The sequence below is a fragment of the Jaculus jaculus genome, chromosome 12, assembly GCF_020740685.1.
Source record: "Jaculus jaculus isolate mJacJac1 chromosome 12, mJacJac1.mat.Y.cur, whole genome shotgun sequence".
Classification (NCBI taxonomy): Eukaryota; Metazoa; Chordata; class Mammalia; order Rodentia; family Dipodidae; genus Jaculus; species Jaculus jaculus.
The window spans coordinates 27,180,363-27,208,331 of record NC_059113.1 but is presented as its reverse complement, the minus strand read 5'-3'; the positions used below and the strand labels follow the sequence as shown (position 1 = coordinate 27,208,331).

The window sequence follows — 27,969 nt, the reverse complement described above, 5'->3', positions numbered from 1 at the left end:
CTTTTCAGCAGCACATGGAACATTCTCTAAAATAGACCATATATTAGGACACAAAGCAAATCTTAACAAATTCAGGAAAATTGAAATAATTCCTTGCATTCTATCTGACCACAATGGAATTAAACTACAAATCAGTAGCAAGAAAGGCTATAGAGCATACACAAAATCATGGAAACTAAACAATACACTACTAAATGATGAGTGGGTCAATGAAGAAATCAAAAAGGAAATCAAAAAATTTATAGAGTCAAATGATAATGAGAATACAACATACAAAAATCTCTGGGACACAATGAAGGCAGTTCTGAGAGGTAAATTTATAGCCTTAAGTGCCTATATTAAGAAATTAGAAAGGTCGCAAGTAAACGACCTAATGCTTCGCCTTAAAGCCTTGGAAAAAGAAGAACAAGGCAAACCAAAAATCAGTAGACGGGAAGAAATAATAAAGATTAGGGCAGAAATTAATGAAATAGAAACAAAAAGAACAATCCAAAGAATTAATGAAACAAAGCGTTGGTTCTTTGAAAGGATAAACAAGATTGATAAACCCTTAGCAAATCTGACCAAAAGAAAGAGAGAAGAGACACAAATTAATAAAATCAGAGATGAACAAGGTAACATCACAACAGATTCCAGAGAAATTCAAAAAATCATAGGGACATACTATAAAAGCATATACTCCACAAAGTATGAAAATCTGAAAGAAATGGATGATTTCGTTGATCTATATGACCTACCTAAATTAAATCAAAATGAGATTAATCACTTAAATAGACCTATAACAAACATGGAGATCCGAACAGTTATCAATAATCTCCCAACTAAAAAAAGCCCAGGCCCGGACGGATTCACTGCTGAATTTTACCAGACTTTTAAGGAAGAGCTAACACCATTGCTTCTTAAGCTTTTCCAGGAAATAGAAAAAGAAGGAATTCTACCAAACTCCTTCTATGAGGCCAGCATCACCCTGATACCAAAACCAGGCAAAGATAGAACAAAAAAAGAAAATTACAGACCAATCTCCCTCATGAACATAGATGCAAAAATTCTCAACAAAATACTGGCAAACAGAATACAAGAGTATATCAAAAAGATCATTCACCCTGACCAAGTAGGCTTTATCCCAGAGATGCAGGGATGGTTCAACATACGCAAATCTATAAATGTAATACATTACATAAACAGGTTGAAGGACAAAAATCACATGATCATCTCATTAGATGCAGAGAAAGCATTTGACAAAATCCAACATCCCTTCATGATAAAAGTCCTACAGACACTGGGAATAGAAGGAACATATCTCAATATAATAAAGGCTATTTATGACAAGCCTACAGCCAACATATTACTAAATGGGGAAAAACTGGAAGCTTTTCCACTAAAATCAGGAACAAGACAAGGGTGTCCACTGTCCCCACTTCTATTTAATATAGTTTTGGAAGTCTTAGCCATAGCAATAAGGCAAGAGACACACATAAAAGGGATACAAATTGGAAAGGAAGAAATCAAGTTATCATTATTTGCAGATGACATGATTCTATACATAAAGGACCCTAAAGACTCTACTAGCAAGCTGTTAGAGCTGATCAAAACCTATAGCAATGTAGCAGGATACAAAATAAATACCCAGAAATCTGTAGCCTTCATATATGCTAACAACAAACACACAGAGGATGAAATCAGAGAATCACTCCCATTCACAATTGCATCAAAAAAAATAAAGTACCTTGGAATAAACCTAACCAAGGAAGTAAAGAATCTCTACAATGAGAACTTTAAAACACTCAAGCGAGAAATTGCAGAAGACACTAGAAAGTGGAGAAACATCCCTTGTTCCTGGATTGGAAGAATCAATATCGTGAAAATGGCAATCTTACCTAAAGCAATCTACACATTTAATGCAATCCCTATCAAAATACCAAAGGCTTTCTTCATGGAAATAGAAAAAACAATCCAAAAATTCATTTGGAATCACAAAAAACCTCGAATATCTAAAATAATACTGAGCAACAAAAAAAGAGGCTGGTGGTATCACCATACCTGATTTTAACCTATACCACAGAGCCATAGTAACAAAAACAGCATGGTACTGGCACAAAAACAGACATGTAGATCAGTGTAACAGAATAGAGGACCCAGATGTAAGCCCAAGTAGCTATAGCCACCTGATATTCGATAAAAATGCCAAAAATACTCATTGGAGAAGAGACAGCCTCTTCAGCAAATGGTGTTTTGAAAACTGGATAAATATCTGCAGAAGGATGAAAATAGATTCTTCTCTCTCGCCTTGCACAAGAATTAAGTCCAAATGGATTAAAGACCTTAACATCAGACCGGAAACTTTGAAACTGCTAGAGGAAAAAGTAGGGGAAACCCTTCAACATATTGGTCTTGGCAAAGACTTTCTGAATACAACCCCAATTGCTCAGGCAATAAAACCACAGATTAACCACTGGGACCTAATGAAATTACAAAGATTTTGCACCGCAAAGGACACAGTGAAAAAAGCAAAGAGGCAACCTACAGAATGGGAAAAAATCTTCGCCAGCTATATATCTGATTGAGGATTAATATCTAGGATATACAAAGAACTCAAAAAGTTAAATAATAAGGAATCAAACAAGCCAATCAAAAAATGGGCTATGGAGCTAAATAGAGAGTTCTCAAAGGAAGAAATACAAATGGCATATAAGCATCTAAAAAAATGTTCTACGTCACTAGTCATCAGGGAAATGCAGATTAAAACTACATTGAGATTCCATCTTACTCCTGTCAGATTGGCCACCATCATGAAAACAAATGATCATAAATGTTGGCAGGGATGTGGAAAAAAAGGAACCCTTCTGCACTGCTGGTGGGAATGCAATCTGGTCCAGCCATTGTGGAAAACAGTGTGGAGGTTCCTAAAACAGCTAGAGATTGATCTACCATATAACCCAGCTATAGCACTCCTAGGCATATATCCAAAGGACTCATCTCATTTCCTTAGAAGTACATGCTCAACCATGTTTATTGCTGCTCAATTTATAATAGCTGGGAAATGGAACCAGCCTAAATGTCCCTCAACTGATGAGTGGATAATGAAGATGTGGCACATTTATACAATGGAGTTCTACTCAGCGGTAAAGAAAAATGAAGTTATGAAATTTGCAGAAAAATGGATGGACCTGGAAAGGATTATACTAAGTGAGGTAACCCAGGCCCAGAAAGCCAAGCGCCACATGTTCTCTCTCATATGTGGATCCTAGCTACAGATGACTGGGCTTCTGTGTGAGAATGAAAATACTTAGTAGCAGAGGCCAGTAAGTTGAAAAGGAGACATAAAGGTTGGAGAAAGGAAGGGAGGTGGATACTTAATAGGTTGATATTGTATATATGTAATTACAATGATTGTAATGGGGAGGTAATATGATGGAGAATGGAATTTCAAAGGGGAAAGTGTGGGGTGGGGAGGGAGGGAATTACCATGGGATATATTTTATAATCATGGAAAATGTTAATAAAAATTAAAAAAAAAGTAGTAAGAGAAAAAAATCTCATCTTTATACCCTAGAAGTATATGTCAAAAATGAACTAGAAGTAAAAGCTTTTCCCAATAAAATAGTACCTGAAAGAATTGATTCTCAACAGACATAAATTACAAGGAATAGCAATGCAGAATTCTCAGATATAAGAAACATGGTGCTAGTGATGGGGATGAGGCTCAGAGGTAGAAGGCTAGCCTAGCTGCACAGAGACCTGAGTTCAATCTTCAACACCACATAAACAAACAAATAAATAAAGTAAATGTGTTTAAATAGGAAAGAAATGTGATACGAAGCAGATATCTTCACATTAAATGAAGAGAGTAATAAATGAAATAAATGGTACTCATATTTTCTTGTTTGACTTAGACTAAAAGATTAGAAAATAAAAAGCATTTGTGATGCCTTTTGTGGTTGTGGGCTCTAAAAGTGTTCTCATATAACATCAATTTAGCACATAATATGAAATTTATCTGTGATTAATGAAAGATTAGCAAGATATGGGCAACCAGTAAAATGACATTTACAAGGTATCATTGATAGCAAAGATAAAACTATATGTTGTACAGTTTTAGAATTTATATTTAATTTGCAAAGCAATTATAAGTCTCATAAGCGGGGATTCAAAACAATACATTTGCTTTGAAAAGTTTTTTTCAGTTTCCTGTAAATTTCCATGCTCATCTGCTATATGATCTGGTAGTCCTACCCTAAAGTATTTCACTAAGGAAATCAAATGCCATGTTCTGACACAATTTACTTGTAAGCATTACTTATTATAAATACAATGTCATCACCGCAACTGAATCTCCCTCAGTTAGGAATGGTTAATGAGTTGTGGGTGCCATTGCAACTTTTCCATTACTATTCAGCAGCAGGAAAAGGATAAACTAATAAAAGTCACATCATAAAAAATTCTGTCAATATGCTCACTTGACATATTTATACAAATTATAATTCAACCTATGTGCTATTTTTGTGAAAGTAGTGTTAAAATGTAAAATCAAGCTGGTGGCAGTCGGGGTGTGTCACAGTTGACTGAAGATGAGGAAGTGCACAGACTTGCAGAAGTGAGGGAATTACCACCCCTTATTAGTTATAAGCTTCACGGCACCTCAAAAGTTCTCACTAACCTAATTTTCTGTATTATATTAGACCTTAGTAAAAACATTGGGCTGGTGCAGTCCTGTAACCCCAGAGGCTGAGCAGAAGCATTTTGAGTTTGGGGCCAGTCTGGGCCATGCAGTGATTGCCTGTGTTGAAAGACCAAGGGCTGGGGATATGCAAGGACTTGTGTTTGATTTACAATACCACAAAAATATCTAAAATGGAGAAAAAGGAACATATATATAATTCTTGTATATGTGTGATTTATAAGAATTGGAATCTTAAAGTATTCTGCATCATGGAACTTGCTTTCTTTTCAAAACCTATTGTAGTAGAGTTGATATTGTAATGTGCATGCATTTTTGCCACATTTACAGATGTTTGTGTAATATGAAATGACTTATCTAACTATTCCAATAGTAAAACTAATTTTCTTTTCTGTTAGTTGCTTTCTCACTGCTAGGACAAAATACCTGACCAGAAATAGCATATGGGGAAAGTTTATTTCAGTCTATAGTTACAAAGGCAAGTTGTCTCGAGGCAGGAAAAGCATGGCAGGCCTAGTCAGGAAGCCTGGGTCATATCTTCACATCAGTGGAATGAAGTAGCCCACGTAAAGCTGATTCTGAGCACTTGGTGGGCTGGACTAATAAACCTTAAGGAGTGCCCTCAGTGACACACCTCCTCTAGTAATCCTTACTTGCCAAAGTTTCTACAACTTCCCCAAGTTTCTACCAGCTAAGGACCAAGTACTCAAAAACTGAAGCTATGGGGGATTTTCTACATCCAAACCACCAGTTCCTATTGTATAGGCATTTTCTTATTAACATGTGAAAGATCTTTGCATATTATGTGCATTATGCATTTAGTGTACTATTCACATTATATATAGTTTCTCATCAGTCATTACTTATTATTATTTCATAGTAATTTTCCTTAAACATTTGGGCTTATTTATTCTCTGTTTTGTTTCATTGAATTGCTCCTATATTCTTTATATCAAGCTTCCCGGGTTCTACGGCCACTGCCATCCAGGTATTCTTTCCAGTATCAACCTTTGCAAAACCTGACAGATGCAGATCCTAAGGAGAGAGCCACCCCATCATACCTCAAAAGGGCCCCAGCTGAAACTAAGGAAAATTGGCAAAACAAGCAAGGGTGCTCTTTTCCTGATGAACTGGATACCAGCACAAGGGGGAAGGAGACCAACACAGAGAAAAATCAACTCCTACCAAATCAGAAGGCCAGAGCCTCAGAGGCCCCAACACCTCATCACTATAGCAGACCAAAAATGAACCCAACATGGCTCAGGGAAATTTTGTGGAAGAGGGAGGGAAAGAATGTCAGAGCCACATGTTGGGTCCTGATATGCAGAGGCATTTATCACTTTTTTATTACACACTGACTCGGTTCAATCTTCCTTTCATAAACACCAGCCACTTACCTCACAGTTTGATGTACAGCATGGCCCAGAGCCACATTTTACTGAGCCTTTCAGTCTACACGTCTTATAGTCACAGCACTTTTTAAATTGGCATTCCTAAAATTTAAGAAGAAGAAATATTATTGCATTCTGGCCACTTAAGAACTACTTTTGATTATTTTTGTGACAAGGAGTCTTATGTAGCCCAGGCTGCCCACAAATTTACTGTGTAGCAGAGGATAACCTTGATCCCCTGACCTTCCCGCTTCCACCTCCCGAATGTTGGGGTTCTTATAGTGGGCTCCAATTTAAACATTCTTGTTTGTTTCTTTCTTTCTTGCACATATATATGTAGTATGTATGCATGTGTGTACTTGGCCCTTACTCCCATAGCTCTTACTACACAGGCTAAGGGACCAACGTGAGGATCTTCAGTGTGTGGCCATCTTAGGAGGTGACAATATTGTTGAAAATATTAGTTGTGAATTTCTTTTCTAGACTAGAGTTGATCGTGGGAGGTATCATTATGGAGCTGGTCTACCTGTTTGCAATAAAGTTATTGAATTCCAGACTAAGATAAGATAAGTGACAACATTTAGCTGTGCTATTCACAGCGTAAATGGTGGGCATGCTGAGAATTGAAGTATAGATGGTAGCCAGCAGTCTTCACCTGCATGGGTGTGTACTTACGGCTGAGTGAGATCTGGGTAGTCAGTGATATTGTTGGATGTATGCAACCAAAATGTATATGAAAATATATCCCACCCTACTATCATTAGAGTGCTCACAAATGCAGAAAGGATCATTAGTCCATTTGGCACACTGTCAGATGAAATATTGTAAGAATTCAAGGAATGCACTGGTTTCTTTATAATGATCCTGTAAGCATGACAGCGTTTGGCCCTCTGGTAACACACTGTGAGAAGATTCTTCATCCTGGTGTTGTGCAGTGATCTTCTTGGTGCCCATTCCACTGCATGCAGTTACTTTAGCAAATGAGTGTAGATCACTTCAGGGGAAATGCCTGAAGAAATAGCTAGCTTTATCCTTACCTACAAGGAGTGCTCAGAACTGGCAATTGGAGCCATAATTTTTCTGTCTGCAGCAGCTGGCACTGGAGGAGGACAGATGAAGACTGACACTTGTCTCCTCCGTACTGAAATCCAATTGTCAAAGTGATACCAGGGAGACCAGATTTGTAACTATGCCTCCAGTGATCAGCCCTAATCTGCAGGGTTAGAGAAACCTGCCACTGATACTTTCAACAATACTGTGACCTCTGGTGATGGCGCTGATGAAGGTTCAGCCCTCTCCTCACAGCTCTAGCCAGGTGCTGCTGCCACACCACGGCGCTTACTGTAGGCACTGCTGGTATGCCACTGCACTGACTGTAGACTCTGCTGCAGCACACCTTCACTCAGTGTAGGTACTGCTGGCATACTCCTTTAATCACTGCAGGTGAGGCTGACACACCACTGCACTTACAGTAGGCAATTGCCAGTTTTCCAGAGTCCACTCAGCTGCACATTCAGCATGAATATCGGTTTTCTTTCAAAGGCTTGAAATTCTCATTCAGTAGAAGGTGTCCACTCATCAATGAAGCTTCCCTGCCCAGACCCATATCTTAACATCACAGGGTCAAGCTCCCTGAATCCATTGCTGGCATGTTCTCCACAGTCTTTTCCATGCTAACTGATAAAATACCATACATTCAAAAGATAAACCCTCATTCCTTCTCACATGGGCTGTCATTGTAAATTAATTAATGTTATGGAATGGATTAAAGTGAGGCAGGTGCAGACTTTATGAAAGGTAAGCACCGTTTTGTTGTGAAACGTCCATCTGAGGTTCAGGTCTCTGGTCTCTAAGCAATGTGATGCTACTGCCTCCTTTCATGGAGGTCACATCAGAGCCCAGGCACTTCAAAAGAAGCTTGAGGTTTACATTTCTAATGTGAATCTACTCAAATATCCCAAATGTGGTAGCAAATGCATTTTAATTTATAGCTAACAAAAAAATTCATTTTAGGATTCCTGTCCTAAATGTTTGCTGCTTAAGACAATTTCTCATCCCAGCTGTTGTCATTTGAGCTACCCAAGAAATACATTCTATGAATATTTTTATTTTATTTATTTGAGAGAGAAGGAGAGGGGTAGAATGGGTGCACTTGGGCCTCCTGTCACTGCAACCACACTCCAGACTCATGTGCCACCTTGTGCATCTGGCTTACGTGGGTCCTGGGGAATCAAACCTGGGTCCTTTGGTTTTGCAGGCAAGCACCCTGAACCTTAACCACTCCAGTCCCCCAAGAAGTACATTCTGAAACATGGGTGACGTACACAATTCATTTGGAGGTTGTATTTGCTTACTATCATGTAAATTACTGTAATGGGACTAGGCACAAGCCTGTAACCCCTGCACTTGAGAGGCTGAGGCAAGAGGATTAGGAATTTAAAGTCATTCTGAATTCTACAAGGCCCTGTCTCAATCAAAAACAATAAAAGAAATTTGGGGAACGTGATCTTTTTATTTTAATTTAAGTCGTTCATATCAGTCATAAAGTGAAAATATATAACATATAACAAATGTTTCTGTTTATTATAATTATAAAACTTGTGGACACACTTTAATATTTAATATTTATTTCTTACCTTTTCATTACCACAGTCACATTCTTCATTAGGTTCCAAAATTCCATTTCCACATACTGGCGGATTTTTATAAAATATTTGCATATCTGAATGGTAATGAAGACATTTTGTCTCAAATTTTGAAGCATAATTCCTATAATCATTCATGCTACAGTTGCTAAAAGTCTTTATACCACTGGAACTCCTAAAATGAAATCAAATTCCTCAGATGAGTAAACCCTGCTACTAGCACTGCACCTAAACAGTGCTGTGTTCTCAATCACATGAACTAAAAGGGGGCTCAAATAAAAAAATAGTAAATCAGGGCTGGAGAGATGGCTTAGCCATTAAGCACTTGCCTGTGAAGCCTAAGGACCCCGGTTCGAGGCTCGGTTCCCCAGGTCCCACGTTAGCCAGATGCACAAGGGAGCACACGTGTCTGGAGTTCATTTGCAGTGGCTGGAGACCCTGGCACGCCCATTCTCTCTCTCTCTCTGTGCTTCTTTCTCTCTGTGTCTGTTGCTCTCAAATAAATAAATAAATAAAAATATATTTAAAAATAGTAAATCAACATAATTAAATTTTTATTTTGTTATTGCGTAGCTTTAACATATTTGGAAAGGCTGAATTACTTATAAGCTGCTGCAGTTCACACCCTACAAAACATTTGGCATTAAATTACCATTGCCAGACATTAATCAGTGGAAACAGTCTAGAAGTGAAGATTTGAAGGGCCAACAAAGATTAAACAAGTCAAAAGAGCACAGTCAACATGACAGGACAGGTGATTTACTAGCAGAAAGAGACTCGAGGGGACACAGACACCCTGTCTCTTGTCATGATGACCTGCATGGCTTCAGGTTCTGACAGCAGGAAAGTCACCCACAGAGGCCTCTGTGCCTTGGTCTATAATGTGAACTGAAATAAACTTATTTCCTGTGAAATTTTCCCTCTGTGGTGAGATACTGTGTTATCTGCAACAGAAAATTGCAATGAAAGAAAAGGGCTTCCACTTACATATCACTTACCAGTGGTGAGGAATTCTGAAATTCACTGTTATATGAGTAAGCAAATTTCATGAGTTGTGTTTACACAGAGTAAGATGCTTACCATATCTCTGGACTACTACATAACTCTTAAGGGACTACTGTCACATATATGGCTCATTGATGATAGTCAATGTGTATGTGTGTGTGTGTGTGTGTGTGCATAAGTATATATTTGATCCTTAAGGACACAAAATTTTTAAATATTTTAATTTTAATGTATTTATTTGAGACAGACAGAGAGAGAGAGAGAAGGAGAAAAAGGCAGATAGAGAATGGGCACCCAGAGCCTCCAGCCACTGAAAACCAACTCCAGAAGCATGTGCCCCCTTGTGCAACTGGCTTACGTAGGTCCTGCGGAGTTGAACCTGGGTCCTTTGGCTTTGTAGGCAAATACATTAACACCTAAGCCATCTCTCCAGCCCAAGTACACTGAATTTTAATGGACAAAAGAAAATTGAAAGGAAATGTATGATAATCCATTATCTGTAGGAAAGATTATCGCTCTAAGCTAAAAGCAAAGTAAGACGAGCAAGAGTAATTGCCTTAAAATACATAGGTTTTTGTTTTGTTTTGTTTTGTTTTTTGATGTGGGGTTTCACTGTAGCCCAGGCTGACCTGAAATTCACTATGTAGTCTCAGAGCAGCCTCCAAGTCACAGCGATCCTCCTACCTCTGCCTTCTGAGTGCTGGGATTAAAGGTGTGCACCACCACAACAAGCTAATACAGGATGTAGTTATAATGCCTATAATTCCAGCACTCAGAGGGGTAAGGCAGGATTCCAAGTTCAAGGCCAACTGGGCTGCATAGAGATTGCTTGCCTAACAGAAAAGAGGAGGAGGAGGAGGAGGAAGAGCAAAAGAGGAGAAGAGAAGGCGGCAGCAGCAGCAGCGGCAGAAAGGGAAGAAGAAAGAACTTCGTTGACATATCATCCAAAGTTCTAAAAGTTTAAGGAAGGAAAAACTGAACTTCAGTTACTTCTAGAGAAAAGGGATACCACTAGAATTCTCTTTTTGAATCCAATGGGCATTTACTTGGCAAGCTCAATCGTCTGTCACTACATATTGCAACTGAGAAGCTGAAAATGAACAAGCACAGACAAATAGCTATGCTGTTTTCTTCACTTTAAATTTTGATAATAAGTTATAAAATGTTTTAAATGCTCAACAATCCTATTATATTTCCTAAAACATTTTCAATAGTCCCTAGGTCAACCACTTCATGCCTGCTCTGAAAGATTATATATCCCTTCCTTTCAGTTTTCCAGCAGAAGTTTACTCCCCCATTAGTCAAACCTCTTTACCTAGCATTTACCTAACCTTCCATCATAAAATTAACCCAATCTAATAAAAACTTGGCCCTCTATTGGCACAGTAGCATTCCTGTCCTCCACAGACACTCACTGGTGTACTATAACTGTGAAAGCTGATGTCATCTTTCTTCTCTTTTTTTATAAAATATTTTTGTTAATTTTTATTTATTTCTTTGAGAGCAAGAGAGAGAGAGAGAGAGAGAGAATGAGCACGCCAGGGCCTCCAGCCACTACAAACCAACTCCAGATGCCTGCGCCCCCTTGTGCATCTGGCTAACGTGGGTCCTGGGGAATGAGCCTCAAACTGGGGTCCTTAGGCTTCACAGGCAAGCGCTTAACTGCTACGCCATCTCTCCAGCCCATCTTACTTATCTTTACTTATGCCCACAAAGTATAGATGGTACATGGTGCTTTCCATCCATAAAATCTCTTATTTGACCACAAATATAGCTTACATAGCTCAAAATATTGTCTATATTTACCATGTCTACTTACCGACTCTCAAAAAAAAATGCCAAAACCCTTTAAATAATGAAAAATATTGATTTACATTACACTGAATTTGTAAATCTTTACTGTAAAATTTTTAATTGTATACATCATCTAACTCATTTATTTCTGGTATAAATATATTCTTATTGTTTTCTACATTCATTTATTCTAATGAATTTTTTAAACATTTTTTAAATTGACAACCTCCATACACATATACAATGTTCACTGGTCATAGTCCCCTACCACATCCTAATAAAGTTTTTGATATTGTTATTATTTTCCTAATTGAACTTTTACTCTGTTGATTTTTCTAGCTGGGAAATCATGATATGTCCAAATTAAGGAAAGGAAAGCAAAACTATGAGTTGGATACACTGCCAGAAAGTAGAGGGCTCTTTGAATCATAATACTTGAACAGAATACTTCTAAATAGTAGGACACAATGCTTTCCAGACTCGTGTATCACACAGGAAACATTTTGAGTTATATCTCTTCAAACACAATATAATGTCTCAACTTATGATATGGAAATTAATGTAAAAGACTTCAAATTCATCATATCTTAGAAGCAACTTCATACAAGTACATGTAAAAGTAGTGAAAAATTCTTACACTGTTTTCTGTTGCATAATGCATGTATCTCTTGAGCAGGAACAATTATTGATGTTATCATATATTAATCCTATATTGAAGCCAAGCAATTGGGCTATAATAACTGAAAATCCCTCCAAACTTATATCTTCTGGATACTAAAATAAACATTAAAGAGAGAATCACTATAAAAGGAAATAAAGAGCAGAGCAAGTAATAAGCATGTTTGTTGCATAAAATTTTATACTTTACAACTTCTTATGTTGAGCATATTTTATAATAATTTATTTTGCTATATCATTAATAAGTAAATCTATGCCACTTAACTGATCACATCCTATGGGCCAGTATAAAATTAAACCCAATGATCATAATTCTCTAATTTAAAATTTAGCACAATAGCTCCTACAGTAGTGATGTGGTATTTCTGATGCAACTAAAATAAACACATTTTACTTTAATCATTTCATCCAATTAGCATATACTGTTTCCATGTGTCAGCCATTCAACTGTTGACAGGTGTACAGTGGATGTGCACACCTGCAGTGCATCCCTTAGGAAGGGAGAAAGGCAATAAACAGGAACCCACAGTAGGCTCCTATATACAAGTATACAATTAAAGATGTTGTAAAGAAAATAAACTCTGGGCTGGAGGGATGGCTTAGTGGTTAAAGCACTAATCTGCAAATCCAAAGGTCCCAGGTTCGATTCCCCAAGACCCACATAAGCCAGTTGCACAAGGTGGCACATGCATCTGCAGTTCATTTGCAGCAGCTGGATGCCCTGGCATGCCCAATCTCTCTCTCTCTTGCTTTCTCTCTCTCTCTGTCTCTCTCTCTCTCTCTCTCTCTCCCTCTTTCACTATTAAATAAATAAATAAGAATAAAATGAACTCTTTCAATAGATGGCTGCACAGAGCACTCTAGGTAAGAAAGGAGTGGAGAATTGATATTGATACTGAGATATGAAGGCTGAGAAATGACTCAGCATTATGTATCTGGGTGAGAGGTTTGAATGAGTACTAGCTAAGACACTGTGATACAAGGGAAGGGATGGAATATGAGCATAGAAATTAGTGACAAAGGAGAAACTTGGTAAATATATTTGAGATGAGAAGTTGACAAATGGTTAATAGCTGCACAGAGCATCAATATATTTTTATATTAACTATAATAAACAACTAATGATATATTATTCATTCTTTAATCATTAGAAGCAAAATTCCTAGAACATCTCTGTTACATACCATTTGAAATTCATAGTAGATCATTTAAGCACTGAATAGCTAAAAGTAGACACTGAATGTAAGTGTATTCATGTGTGTCTTAACATAGAGTCAATTTACCAATATGGAAAATTAGCTAATAAATGTCCTTTCCTGCTATCTTTAATATCTGAGTTTGAACATTCTAGTGTTCAAGTTTGAAGCTTAAAGCTAGTCCAGGCCATGAGTAATGATATCTGATTTGGGGGCATCCAGTTGTGAGACAAAATGTGGGAACCAGAAGCTGGACTTTTAATGCCAGGTAAGAGGAGATATGACCTTACACGTTTATAGGTATGCAATTGAAAATTAATTATCAGGATAAGGCCATGTAGAAGAAGAGATTACCTATTAAAAAAAAAAAACAACAACAACCAATATTTCATTCTAAAACAAACAAAAAAAAATCTGTGCTTTGAATCTGTTACAAGAATATGATGGTATTAACTGCTGTGTTGACCTGCTCTTGCTCATATCACTGGCTTTGTTTATTTTTTAATTTATTTTTTATTGACAACTTCCATAACTGCAGACAACAACCCATGGTAATTCCCTCCCTCCCCTCACTTTCCCCTTTGAAATTCCATTCTCTATCATATCCCCTCCAAACTGTTTTATTTTGATGTCATGATCTTTTCCACCTATTATGATGGTCTTGTATAGATAGTGTCAGGTATGTGATGTCATGGATATCCAGGCCATTTTATATCTGGTGGAGCAAATTGTAAGGAGTCCTACCCTTCCTTAGGTTCTTACATTCTTTCTGCTACCTCTTCCACAATGGAACCTGAGCCTTGGAAGATGTGCTAGAGATATTTCAGTGCTGAGCACTCCTCTGTCACTTCTCAGCACCATGGTGCCTTTTGAGTCATCCCAAGGTCACTGCCATCTGAAAAGAGAAGCTTCTCTAACCAAAAGTGAGAGTAACAGTAATATATGGGTATGAACATTAAGAGAAATGCTTACTGGGCAGTTTGGTGAGCATAGTATGTACAATTAGCCAGACACCAGCAGATGTTATACCCCTAGGGCTCATGACTACCCCTGTTTTAGGTTTTCAGTATCAGGAATATATTCCCTTCCATGCAGTGGACCTCTAATCCAATTAGAAAGTGGATGGTTTCCCCCATAACAGACATGCCACTATTGTAGCCTTGGCCAGTCAAATTTAAGGCTTGCAGTGTCCACTGCTGAGTATCTCCACTGGTGATTTCTCTGCAGCATAGCTTTTTCTAGCAGTATATTCTAGCAAGTATATGGAGTCTTCAGCAACAGGGTTTTACCATCTATTCCTGCTGGGAAACCAAGAGTCTTGGAAATGGCCTGCAATGTTTTTGCAATATCAGTGACTCCCTGACCAACAACCCACTGGAAGGAATGCCATCCTTGGCACTAAAAATTTTCTAGTAACAATCTATGGCTTCTGAATATTCCATTGTCCAAAAAAAAGTAGGTTGCCATATGATTTATTTATATCTCCTTAGATTTTGATAAGCCCTCCCTCCACCTTTCCTTTATACAATCTCTTCCCCGACCTCACTTAGGCCTTTTAACCCCCATTAATCTGTTCTTCTACTTACATGTATATAATATTATCTTATTAAGTACCCCCCCATCCCTCTCTATTCTCTTTACATCCCCTTTCTAGCTTATTGGACTCTGCTACTGAGTTTTATTCCTAGTCACATAGAAATCTAATCATTTGTAGCTAGAATCCACATATGAGAGAAAACATGTGACATTTGGCTTTCTGGGCCTAGGTTACCTCACTAAGTATAATCCTTCCCAGATCCATCCATTTTCCTAAAAATTTCATTTTTCTTTATCACTGAGATCTCCATTGTGTAAATGTGCCATATCTTCATTATCCACTCATCAGTTGAGGGACATCTAGGCTGGTTCCATTTCCTAGCTATTGTGAATAGAGCAGCAATAAACATAGTTGAACAAATATCTCTAAGGTAGTGAGATGAGTCCTTAGGATATATGCCTAGGAGCGCTATAGCTGGGTCATATGGTAGATCTATTTTCAGCTGCCTCAGGAACCTCCACACTGATTTCCACAATGGCTGGACCAGACTGCATTCCTACCAACAGTATAGAAAGGTTCCTTTTCTCCTCATCATGGTCAGCATTTATTGTTACTTGTTTTAGTGATGGTAGCCAATCTGACAGGAATGAGATGGAATTTCAGCATAGTTTGGCTTTGTTTTTAGCATAAATTGGAGATAATATCATCACATGCTAGTAAATTTTTTGCTTCTCTGTGATCCTTTTATTTTGGATGATGGAAAAAGTTGATTTGAATAGCAACAACCGCCCTAATTTTATTATTGAAATCTTTACTCACTATTATGACTCTTTGCAAGGATAAACTGTGTAACAAAGTACAAATAGCCAATTTGGAAACACAGATATCTTCTACCTATTCATCACAGAAATCTGCATAAACCAATATTCTAGCTATAAATTCCTGTACATCATCTATATAGCTTATAAAATCTTGCTTTAATAAAACACATTTGAAATTTGATTTTAATGAAACACATTTTTACCTTGATGTCATGATTTCTGAAATAAAATGCAGGTTTGTTGTAAAAAAATATACTGCTAAATACTGTTAAGTTTCTTGAGTAAGAAATGAATTCCTACACACATACAAAGGATTTCAAAGTAAACATGCACATTAGATGACAAAAGATTCTATGTAAGGGTAAAAGGTTTTTATCTATTTCTAAAGTGGAAGCAAGCCACTTACTTGTGAAGGAGAAAAGAATGACCTTATAAGGGAAGTTTTGAGTCGGTGAAGGGGAATATTCAATTTCAAGGTATGTTTGTATAAATACTACAATTGGCCAAAGTTTAAAAGGAATAAAGGATATCTCCAATAATATAGCTTTCCCTCCTCTTATATTCTCATTGAGTAGAACATGAAACAGGAATGTGCAAGTTCCAAAGGACATGTGATGAATGGTCTCATTAGCAGGTCTAGTTTACACTGCACAAAAGCCATGTGCTCCAGAAGCCTCGAGAGTAGAAAATGAGGCCTTTCTCTAGCATGTGGAAATGATAAGCATCCTGTAATTTTATTAAAGAGTTTTGGGAGAAAGCCATGTGATACAGTTACTAAATTCAGAATACTCAATCGTCAGGCATTCAAGGCAACTTATTCTTTGTTCATTATCTGGCTCATTGGAACATAAAATGAAATTTGCAAAGACAACACAGAGAATTTAGAAGTGGCACAAATTGGTGAGTTTTTCAACTTTCTGAACTTGAAGGAACCATGTAGAGATCTTCACTTTTAATGGTATGTTTTACTTACTAAAAACCTGCTGTGATTTTAGTAAACATCCAGTGATAGGGTGTTCAAATAGGTGTGTTACACTTCTTATGTCTGAAGTTTATATTTTCTATCAACAAAATAATGAATATAAGTGTTAGAGGGATGGCCTTAGCAGTTAAGTTGCTTGCCTGCAAAGCCAAAGGACCCATGTTCAATTCCTCAGGACCCATGTAAACCAGATGCACAAGGTGCTGCATGCGTCTGGATTTCATTTGTAGCAGCTGGGAGGCCTTGTCATCATGCCCATTTGCTCTCTCTCTCTCTCTCTCTCTCTCTCTCTCTCTCTCTCTCTCTCAATAAATAAATAAATATACATATGCATAAAAACAAGTTGCTGCAAGCAAATTAACCACTACATCAATAGTTATAAAATATGATAGAAGGTGTTTAAAAAGTAGTAATATAAAGAATGAAAGTTACATACCACAGCAACACTTGCATCATAGCTTTTATTGCATATTGCATCAGGAAATGTTGCTCCAACATATTTAGGATGTTTCCTGTAACTACATCATGATGAAATTGAGTAAGGTTTAATGTAGTTTTTCAGAACAATGAATAAACATATACCTAATCCTTAAACTTGCAAAATGCTTTTGGAAATATACAAAGATCTAATCTGAATAGTATCTAATAAATTGTACAAAGTGACCAAATTAATGAAAACTGTCATTCATTTTAATGCCAACTTTATTTCTTAGCCTAATGCTCAGATTCAGTATGACTTTATTATCTTAAATTCAACTGTTTCCCTTATTGGGCATTCACTCTTTTGATCACTAAAAGTTTGAAAGAAAAGATAATTTAGCTTCTGGAAGAAGCAATTTTTCTTATCCTATAGACAAGCACTTGTTCAAAATTAAATTATTACCAAAAAAATAATCATACCCAAATTCCCCTTCATCAACAAGTAGACATAAACACATTGATATATAAGGAGTAATGTTAAATGAGTAGTGCTAATTTTAAACCATTATTATATATGAAATATGTATATATATATATATGCCATAATAAAGTTGATATTACATATGTTCATGAACTATAGCAGTTATATCACTCATACTTTATAAAAATGTAGTAATATAAAATTGACTGCTATTGTTTTCATTTTTACATATATATATATATATATATATATATATATATATATATATATATGATTTTCAAAATATCCTACAGAAAATTAAAGAACAAACTGTAATGGAATTATTTCTTTGACAGAGGTGTCCAGCCTTTTGACATTGTGATACAATGTTGTCATCTACAACTGTGCTGGGCCATATTAATAGATCTCCTGGGACACATGTTCCCCATGAGTCTCAGGCTGGACGCACCTGCCATGTTTATTCATGCAGAACATTGTGTTTGTTTACTTACATAAGTAAGTGTGCTATGTCATGGGGCCATGGAGTAAGATAGTTTCGTTTCCATGCCAAAAATCTTTGTAAAATATTATCAGCATCCCCACTGGTCGAAATTGGGTTTTTATCTGGCCACAATTCCAAGGAAGACAATATAATGGTCAATTTGAACTGAGTAAACATCTGCAAGTAAGATTTGTGATATATTTTTCAAGCAACTGCAGTCATTACATTAAAAGAGTGCAATGAAAATACAGAAAATATGAAAATTTTGAATATTAACCTGGGAGTCATGAAATTAGTTTCTTGTAATTACAAAATGCTAATTATTATCAATGGTTTTAAATTAGAAATTAGAAAGGTAAAAACTTACAGTGTTGACAAGTCCAATAATTTGGAAAATTTTCTTTGTTACAACCATAATATCTGATCCCATGTAGTCATACTGAAAAACAAATTTAATTTTTAAAGATTTTCAAAATACAAATATTTCTATGTATATGTGTGCACGTCTGTGTGTATACGAATGTATGTGTTTGCATGTGAACATGTGTACACATGAGTGTGGGGGCAGAGAACACTCTTAGGTGTTGTTCCTCAGGAACACCATCAATCTCCTTTGAAGATGGCAGCCTGGAGCTCACCAATTAGGCTTGAGAAGCTGGCCTGGGAGCCCCAGAGTTCCTCCTGTCTCTGCCTCGCCAGCAATGGGGTTACAAGTGTGTACCACAATGCCCATAATATGAGGATTAAGGATTGAACTCAGATCCTTACTCTTGCAAGGCAATCACTTTATCAACTGAGCTATGTCCTCAACCAGATAGTAATTTTGTAGCTCATGAATTATTTTGGTAATACTAAGAAGGAACAGCATGGACCTTTTCAAACAACTTAAAACATATGAACATGGGCTGGAGAGATGGCTTAGTGGTTAAGCGCTTGCCTGTGAAGCCTAACGACCCCGGTTCGAGGCTCGGTTCCCCAGGTCCCACGTTAGCCAGATGCACAAGGGGGCGCACGCGTCTGGAGTTCGTTTGCAGAGGCTGGAAGCCCTGGCACGCCCATTCTCTCTCTCTCCTTCTATCTGTCTTTCTCTCTGTGTCTGTCGCTCTCAAATAAATAAATAAAAAATAGACAAAAAAAATTAAAAAAAAATAAATAAATAAAAAACATATGAACATAATAATGATTGTCATCACAATAAAACATCAAAGACAAGAGCATATGTGGGAATTTATAAGACTCATTAAGTTTTTAAGACACTTTCAAGCAGGAAAAGTGAAATAAGAGATACTATTACAACTTTTCAGACTTGTCCCTCTTAAAGAGGAATTCTGTGACTGGATATTTTTCTACAAAACAGAGAATCAGAGGATCTCTCAATGCATGCTTTATAAGTAAGGAGGAGCAAAATAATTTTTTTTAAAAAGGAAACAACTAAATCCAAAAATATGCTTACAGGGGCTAGAGAGATGGCTTAGCAGTTAAGCAGTTGCCTGTGAAGACTAAGGACCCCAGCTCAAAGCTTCATTCCCCAGGATCCACGTAAGCCATATGCACAAGGTGGTGCATGTATCTGGAGTTCGTTTGCAGTGCTTGGAGGCCTTTGTATGCCCATTCTCTCTCTCTCTCTCTCTCTCTCTCTCTATCTATCTATCTATCTATCTATCCTTCTCCCTCTTTCTGTCACTCTCAAATAAATAAATAAAAATAAACAAAAAATATGCTTACAGAAAGAAATATGGGAATCATTATGATATGTAGTACAAACTATGCAGAATAAATGAGTCAGTAAGAACTGATAAGAAGGGAGATGAAATACTGCAAAAGAGGAGGAAGGACACATTGTACTCTGAGTTTCAAATTATAATTCTCTTGTATATCTGTCTTACATCAAAATGGGATCATTAAAAACAGAATTTCTAGCGAATAGTCTGGGCTTCACCACTTATATACACGTTAGTGTTAGTTTAAAAAAGTAAAGATGTCCTGAAGACCAGAGGCTTTTTTTGTTACTAATCATGCTAAGGTACATTTTGAGATAAACTATTGGAACCTAGGAGACAACTATTGAAATAATATCCAAACATAGAAAGTATATCTATCTATCTATCTATCTATCTATCTATCTATCTATCTATCTATCTATCTGTATATATAAATATATATATTTATATATTTGAAATTTTCATTAACAGAAAAGAAGAAAGAAAGAGAGATGAGGAGACAGGGGAAAAGAAAAGCAGAAGGGAGAAGAATTAAAAGAAATTAAAGGGGGAGAGAAAGGAAAAGATGACAAGAAGAAAATTTGACTTACCAAAGCCTTTTCCACTACAATGTGCATTTTTACATACTTGGGTAATAAGTGGGAATGTTTTTTTTCCTGGAAAAAAAAAACAAAAGTATTTATCAATTATAAATATGTATTGAATTTTCTAAGAGCAAAAGGTGACATGTAACAAAGGCAGAAAAGATGCATAAAACCATCTTGAGGTCTTAAAAATGAGTTATAAAGTGTAAGTCTCCCTTCAAAACATGCCAGACTTCAAGGAATCATAGGGAGCTGACACGAATAATGAAAGAGTTGAGTGTATTGTTAGTATAGCATGAGATGGAAGGAGTCTGGAATAGGGACTCTGTTAGCACTGTTAGAGAAAGGAGTGTGGGGTTGGAGGGATGGCTTAGCAGTTAAGGTGCTTCCTTGCAAAGCCAAAGGACCCAGGTTCAGTTCTCCAGGACCCACATAAGCCAGATGCACAAGGTGGTGCATGTGTCTAGAGTTTGTTTGCAGAGGCTGGAGACCCTGGGGTACAGATTCTTTCTCTCCCTATTTCTCTATGTCAAATAATTTATATATATTTTTATATATGTAATATTTAAAAAGAAGGAGTTTGTAGTCATGGATCTGTTAGCACTGCATGAGAAGATAAGTAAATAAAAAGATGTAAGTTCCATTATCTTCATCTGATGGCAAAGCTGTACCAGGTGTGTCCAAGAAGTGCTCACTGGCTATCTTAAACACTATGGAGCCATGGTCACTAGATAGAAACCTTCCATTTTTTTCCAGCAGAAAAACTTTAGAAAGTATTTTTTTCTGCAACTTTATAACACTTGAGAACATGTGCCATACACAGAAACTCAGAGGGTACGATTTGCTAATTAGTCATAGGATGATACAGGAAATAGAAGTAAAAATATGAGAAATCATCCCACATTCCCAGAGGTTGGCTGTGTCACAGAGCCAGCCTTGGTTGTGCCAGCAGCTATAAATCACTAACCCCTACACATCATTTTAATTTTCTTTATTTTTAACTTTTAATTTTCCTATATTTCTAAAACTACAAAACCACTTGAAATTGCAAAGATAGAACAGGGATCTCACGCGCCATTCACTCAATTTCCTCCAGTGATGAAAATCAAGAAAGTCTCATCAGAACTGTGAGTATATTAAAATGGTAAGGCCACTGCAGAAAATATTTTCTTAAAATATCCTAAACATACATTTTGGGCAAAGCTCTAACACATGGTGAGGACTGAAGCAAGTATCAGGTTCATACAGCAAGACCACAGTATCAGATCATGTAAAATGAGCAGCATGACAGTATCAGGTCATGTAGAAAATACCAATATCTGACTAAAATATGGAAGTAGGACTACTTGAAGAATATAGCAACAAATTACTGTTCACTTGAGAAGCACAAGAAAAGATCCAACAGACAAAGAAATGAATCAGTAGACTTGGTAACAGATCATTTGAAATTATATAGTCAAAGGAACTGAAAATAAAAAAAAAGAATGGAGAAGGGTTAAAACCTCAAGAAGGAAAAGAGGGAATTACAGTGGAAAAACACTTGAAACATCGATATTCCCAAACTTCCCTCAGTTTTATTACAAACACTCATTTTCATAGGCATCCAGGAAGCTCTCTGAACTCCACATGGGATGAACACAGAGAAACCACTGATCATTATCAGACTGTCACAAGGAAAACTCAAGGAACGTGCAATCATTAATAGCTAAGGGTGTTTTTTGTTGTTTGTTTGTTTGTTTGTTTGTTTTTGAGGTAAGGTCTCACTCTAGCCCAGGCTGACCTGGCATTCACTATGTAGTCTCAGGGTGGCCTCGAACTCATGATGATCCTCCTACCTCTGCCTCCCAAGTGCTGGGATTAAGGGCGTGTACCACCACGCCCAGATAACAGCTGTGTGGTTTTTTTTATTTCATCAGCTGTGTGTAGTGCAGAAGGTGGGGACCTGGGATATCAATAGATAATTCTGTCAGCTCCCTCAGAAAATTAGGGGGATGACTATAGTACAAATGATTGTCTACTTCAGAAATATATGTTCAGTTAGTGTGTAAAGCTACCATATCAAAATATTGAGAGCACTTTACTCAGGGCAGCTACTAGAAATAACAGTAACCATTCTTCCCACAGTGCTAAAAGTTTTTCATGTTCTATTTAAAAAATATACATAACAAATTAATTTTGCAAATACATTATAAAATAATAAATTTGAAATATAATACTGCATAATTTCCAGATACTTTATATGAAATTTGAATGATGTATGTCAAGGTATAGGAACACATTATAAGATATAATATTCCTAAATCAGTAAGCTCACTGTTTTCCTGTCATGATTTAAAAAAAAAGAAAAAAAACTTCTATGGGAGTAACTTCCTACCATGTCAGAATTACCAAAATTACCTGTGCATTCAAATGAGCTTTATACAGTTGGCCTTTTTTCCAGATACTGTGGTACTGTACTGCTGCCTTCGATGCATCAGGATTAACAGTTTTTATCTGATAAACTAAGTGCTCAAATTTTACTGAAGATTCTAGTGGTTCGATTCCATAGGTGATATTTTCCAACTGCAGAAATCCCCTGGATATTCAGAAAAGCAAAAGTAATAAAAATCCAGCAGTCATGTCAATGTTATCATTTGAAATATGAAAAATAAGAAACAGTGACGAAAACGCTTTAATCCACTTAATTTTCTCATGTGCTTTTCGCAGTCATCACTACTAAAAGCCATCACATCTGCCTGAAGTTTTCACTATTTATTTATTTATTTAGCGCTTGCCTGTGAAGCCTAAGAACCCCAGTTCAAGATTCGATTCCCCAGGACCTACATAAGCCAGATGCACAAGGTGGCACATGCATCTGGAGTTCATTTGCAGTGGCTAGAGGCCTTAGTATGCCTATTCTCTCTCTCTCTCTCTCTCTCTCTCTCTCTCTCTCTCTCTCTCTCTCTCTCTCTCTGTCACTTTCCTCAACTAAACAAATAAAAATAAACAAAAAAATAATATATATATATATATATATATATATATATATATATATATATATCAGACTACCACTTCAAGCCTGGTTCTACAGCAGAGGGGAGGGAAGCAGACACAGCAAGTGCAGGAGAGCCAGAATATATTCTTATGCTCAAATATCGTCCCAAAGCTAACAGAGACCAGCAGTCCTCATGCACAAGAAACCCACTCTTATGAGTTTTAAATCCAGTATAGTGACATGATCTGAATTGGACTCCTCCTTTATGGCAAGTTAACATTAAATAACAAATCTTTTCAATCTCTGACCCTCACTAAGGGCTATATTAAGGAACCAGCCATGTGTAGAAGGAGCCTTCCCTTAGGGATTACACCACTCTGTGGACCAGAAAACTGGGAAAAGAATAGTTCAGGGTCTCCAAGGACATTCTGTCGTAGTGACTGGGTATCAAACACAAGAGTCAGTCATGGAGAGGAAAGGTCCTGTAACCAATTGTCCACACTACAGCTACAAACATGCATACAAAAGCTACCTAAAGATTCAGTATAGTCTCTATCAAAATCTAAATCTAGGAAAACTCCTAAAATTCACATGGAAGCACAAAACACATGGAATACCCAAGCAATCCTGAGCAGAGAGAGGAATGGAGGAGATGTCAAAATATCTGATTTCAAATTATACTACAGAGGCATATTATCAAAATTTTATGTTATTAGCATAAGACAGACACATTGGCCAGTGGAATAGGACAAAGAATTAAGAAAAAAGCAAATGATCCTTGGTAAAGGTGATGAAAAAGGCAACCTCTTTAATGAATGCTGCTGGGAACTGAATATCTACATGTAGAAAAATAAAAGTATATACCTATATCTATCTCACCCTAGGCAGAAATCAACTAAAGATAGATCAAAGGCCTTAATATAAGGCCTAGGAGTTTGAGAGTACTAGAAGAAAATGTGAAAGAAATACTTCAGGATACAGGATACAGGGATAGGGCTGGAAAGATGGCTCAGCTAGTAATGTGCTTGACACACAAGCAGGAGGGCTTGAGCCCAGACCCTCGGCCCTGGGGTAAAATGCTAGGTTGGTAGTGTTCACCTGGGATCCTGGTGCTAGGAGAGTAGAGGCCTAGAACTGCTGGGGCCCACTGCTAATGAGTCCAGCTGAGTCGTAAGTTCTAGCTTTAGCAAGACATCCGGTCTCAAGGAATAGGGTGGAGAGCAAATGTGGAAAACAGCACTGAGGTCTGGCCTTCACATGCACATGTATGTGCATGCACATCCTCACACACATGTGCACACACAAATACAATAATGTACACTTACATACATATGCATGCAAAATCAACGATGCAGGCATAGGGAAAGAATTTACAAAAAGGTATTGTGTAGCTCAGGAAATAAAACAAGAATTGAATATGATTATAATAAACTAAAACATTCCTTTTCTTCCTTTCATTCTTCCTTTCTGTCTGGTTTTATAAATGTGGATCCTACTCCAGCCCTCACTGACCCAGAGCTCATTGTTGGGCTCTGGTTGGCCTCTAACTCACAGCAGTCCTCCTACCTCACCCTTCGGAGTGCTGAGGTTAAAGACATGAGCCACCACACCAGGTTTTAAACCAAGTTTTTACAAAGCAAAGGAAACAATCAATCAAGCAATGGAACATTCTGTGTAGTAGCAAAAATTCATTAGCCAGCCAGCCATTCATCTGGCAGAATACTTGTGTCCAGAATATATAAAACATTCCAAAAATTTAATAACACAAAAACTAGTAATATAGTCAATAAATGGGAAAATAATGAAAAAGCCACTTCTCAATACAGGATCAAATGGCCAATAAATATATAAAAATGTACCAGAGATATTTAGCCACCAGGTAATTCCAACCAAAACTACACTTAGGAATGAAGGATTAGCTCAATAGCAGAGCACTTTCCTGGCAGGCCCAATACACTGTTTTAAATCCCCAAATTCCCTCTCACTTCAGTTATAATGGGTTTTCCAAAACTACATAAATAACAAATGTTGGCAAGGATGAAGGGGAAGAACCTCTGTATTGTTAATGGGAATAAAATGGACACAGATACTATGGAGAACAGCAGGGAGGCACCTCAAAAAAGAGTAGAACCAACATATGATCCCACTACTCCATTCCTGGGGACATTTCTATGTTAATTAAGCTTCTGGTTGCTGTGACAAAATAATTGAGAAAAACTTAAGAAGAGACAGATTTATTTTCCACATGACTTCAGACATTCCAGCCATGATCACCTGGCTCTTTTGCCTCTGTGCCTATGGTGATGCCAAGCATCATGGGGAAAAGGTGTGACAGAGAACAACTGCTCACCTCACATCAGCCAAGAAGTAGGAAGTAGAGAATAAAACAATACCAGTGATAACTTCCTCTTTCTAGGCCCCTTCACCTAGTAGGTCATTCATTTATGAACCCATCAGTGGACTAATTCTCAATGAAATTTGTGCCCACATGTTCTATTATGCCAACACCTGGGGACTAATCTTTCAACTCACAAACCACTGGGTGACATTTTGTAACCAAACTATAACATCCAGATGGAAATAAGGTCAGCATATATAAAAGAAAATTGGATAATATGTGCATTTCAGTACTATTTCACAATAACCAAGGTATACAATTAGCAAAGAGTCTGTCAACCAATGATTGGATAACTAAAGTGTGGTATAAATACAGAGTTGAATATTATGCAGCCTTAAAGAACAACAAAACCAAGCTAAAAATCAAGGAACATTGATGGAACTAGAGGACATGTTAAGGCAATTATGCAAAAGCAGAAAGAAAGTACCAGATATGTTTTTCGGTGAAAATACAAGTTTTTAAAGGTAACCTGAAATTATTAGAGTGGCTACAAAGAAAGCTACTCCAAGAAGGAAGGTAAAGGGAAGGGGGAAATAGAGTTGACTGTAAGATTGGTCCATATGATAGAAGTATGATACACAGATGTATGAAAATGTTACAGTAAAACCTATTAATACATAAGATAAGTAGTGCTAATGGTTATAATAAAACAATTAAAAACCACAACCTTTTAGACATTAAAATATTTGTTGAAAGTTTTGAGAACATTTTATGACTATAGAGGCTAAAAAATGATAAGCATATATGCAAAACCTTTTTCTCTGCCCTTAATGCTTCTTCCCTGGATTAACTTTTCATGTTTCCCAGCATTAATGACAAAAATGGCTTATCTCAGACTATTGCTCCTGGGGATTCTTATTAATCATAATTAGCCTATTTTATGCTTGACATTGTGATAATATTTTGTGAACCTATTATGCTTGAGTAACTACATAAGTTCATTTTTGATAATTGTGATAATGATAAAGAATGTTTTAAAGGGATGTTCTGAAGTTTCATTTTATGAAACTATCCTTTCCTATCCAGAAAATGGGAATGTCTTCATTCAGGATGCCCTTGATTGATTTCATTTGAATAATGACTCAGGTTCAGGTATCAACATAAATATAAATGAAATATGACCATCATAAAAGAAACTCAGGTTTCTAATTTAGATCTGTGCCTGCCATCCACTGTCTCACTTAAAAGTGTATCTTTCTTTAGTTATCACCATGTTCTAAGTTGTTCATACCTGAGGCCAGAGCAGATGCTGAGTGTCACAACAGAATCTGGAAATTCAGCAATATGTCCTTGGTAATGGCAATTCATCTGAAGAACAAGATGGATAAGTAAAGACACAAATCTTCTATGAGCAAAAAAAAAACCAAAAAAATTAGTGTCAAATATTTCAGGAGACTCAGTAAATTAAAAGATTTAATAATAAGATCACATATTACACAGAATTATGAAGGAAATTTCTGAGGAAAATTATAAATCATAACTGTCTCCACTTTGCACCCATAGGTATTCTCTTCCTCTATCTCATTCACATCCTATTTCCATAGACAGTAATCACATAATTGGGTCACAATATCCTAGGATAAAACATCAGAATTAAACTGTTGTAATGGAGCTAGGGTGTTGCTCTGTGGTAAAGTAGTGTTTGTCTAGTATGTACGAAGCCCTAGGTTTAGTCTCCAGAACCAGAATTACAAAAACAATGTCTACAAGGAACAGAATATTCCAGTTGTATTGTATTGATAGGAGAAAGAAAGTGGTTAAGCAGTCAGGGTAACAGAACCCCCAAAATAATGGTTTTGTATTCCTAGACTAAAAGCAGGAAATGTCACTAAACTTGCAGAAACCTGGATGTTACACACTGCACGAAAGATTTCTAGATTAACATTGCACACTTCTTAGAGAACAGCAACTCCGATCCTTACCTAGAATTACTGACAAAGATGTAAAACTTGTTCTTTATCCATAGCAAGCAACCTGCTGATCTGGTCTTCCTCAGTAGCCACTCCCCATGAAAACCTAGATCTGAATGTCCAAGTGGGCTTTTCAAACCCCCCTTGTCTCCCTGGGTAAGAGCTCCAACTTGCCTCCTTCTCTTCTGTTCTAGGCTTAGCCTCCTTCTCTTCATCCTCCTAACGCTTTAAACAGTAATAAAATCTTTCTGGAGCTTATCTTCTGGTCTGTGG

At 36.9% G+C, this 27,969-nt stretch overlaps 1 protein-coding gene across 1 annotated transcript in view; it reads right to left on the bottom strand.

Annotated features, from left to right (window-relative positions):
- The window catches only part of Adam18 (ADAM metallopeptidase domain 18), a 57,344-nt gene that overhangs the window by 18,789 nt on the left and 10,586 nt on the right, over window positions 1-27,969 (bottom strand). The window contains 9 exon segments of the mRNA XM_012951324.2: window positions 6,076-6,171; window positions 8,706-8,889; window positions 12,151-12,287; window positions 17,164-17,245; window positions 18,120-18,286; window positions 18,477-18,548; window positions 20,421-20,486; window positions 22,812-22,989; window positions 27,018-27,094. Of these exon segments, the coding sequence (XP_012806778.2) occupies window positions 6,076-6,171; window positions 8,706-8,889; window positions 12,151-12,287; window positions 17,164-17,245; window positions 18,120-18,286; window positions 18,477-18,548; window positions 20,421-20,486; window positions 22,812-22,989; window positions 27,018-27,094 (1,059 nt within the window).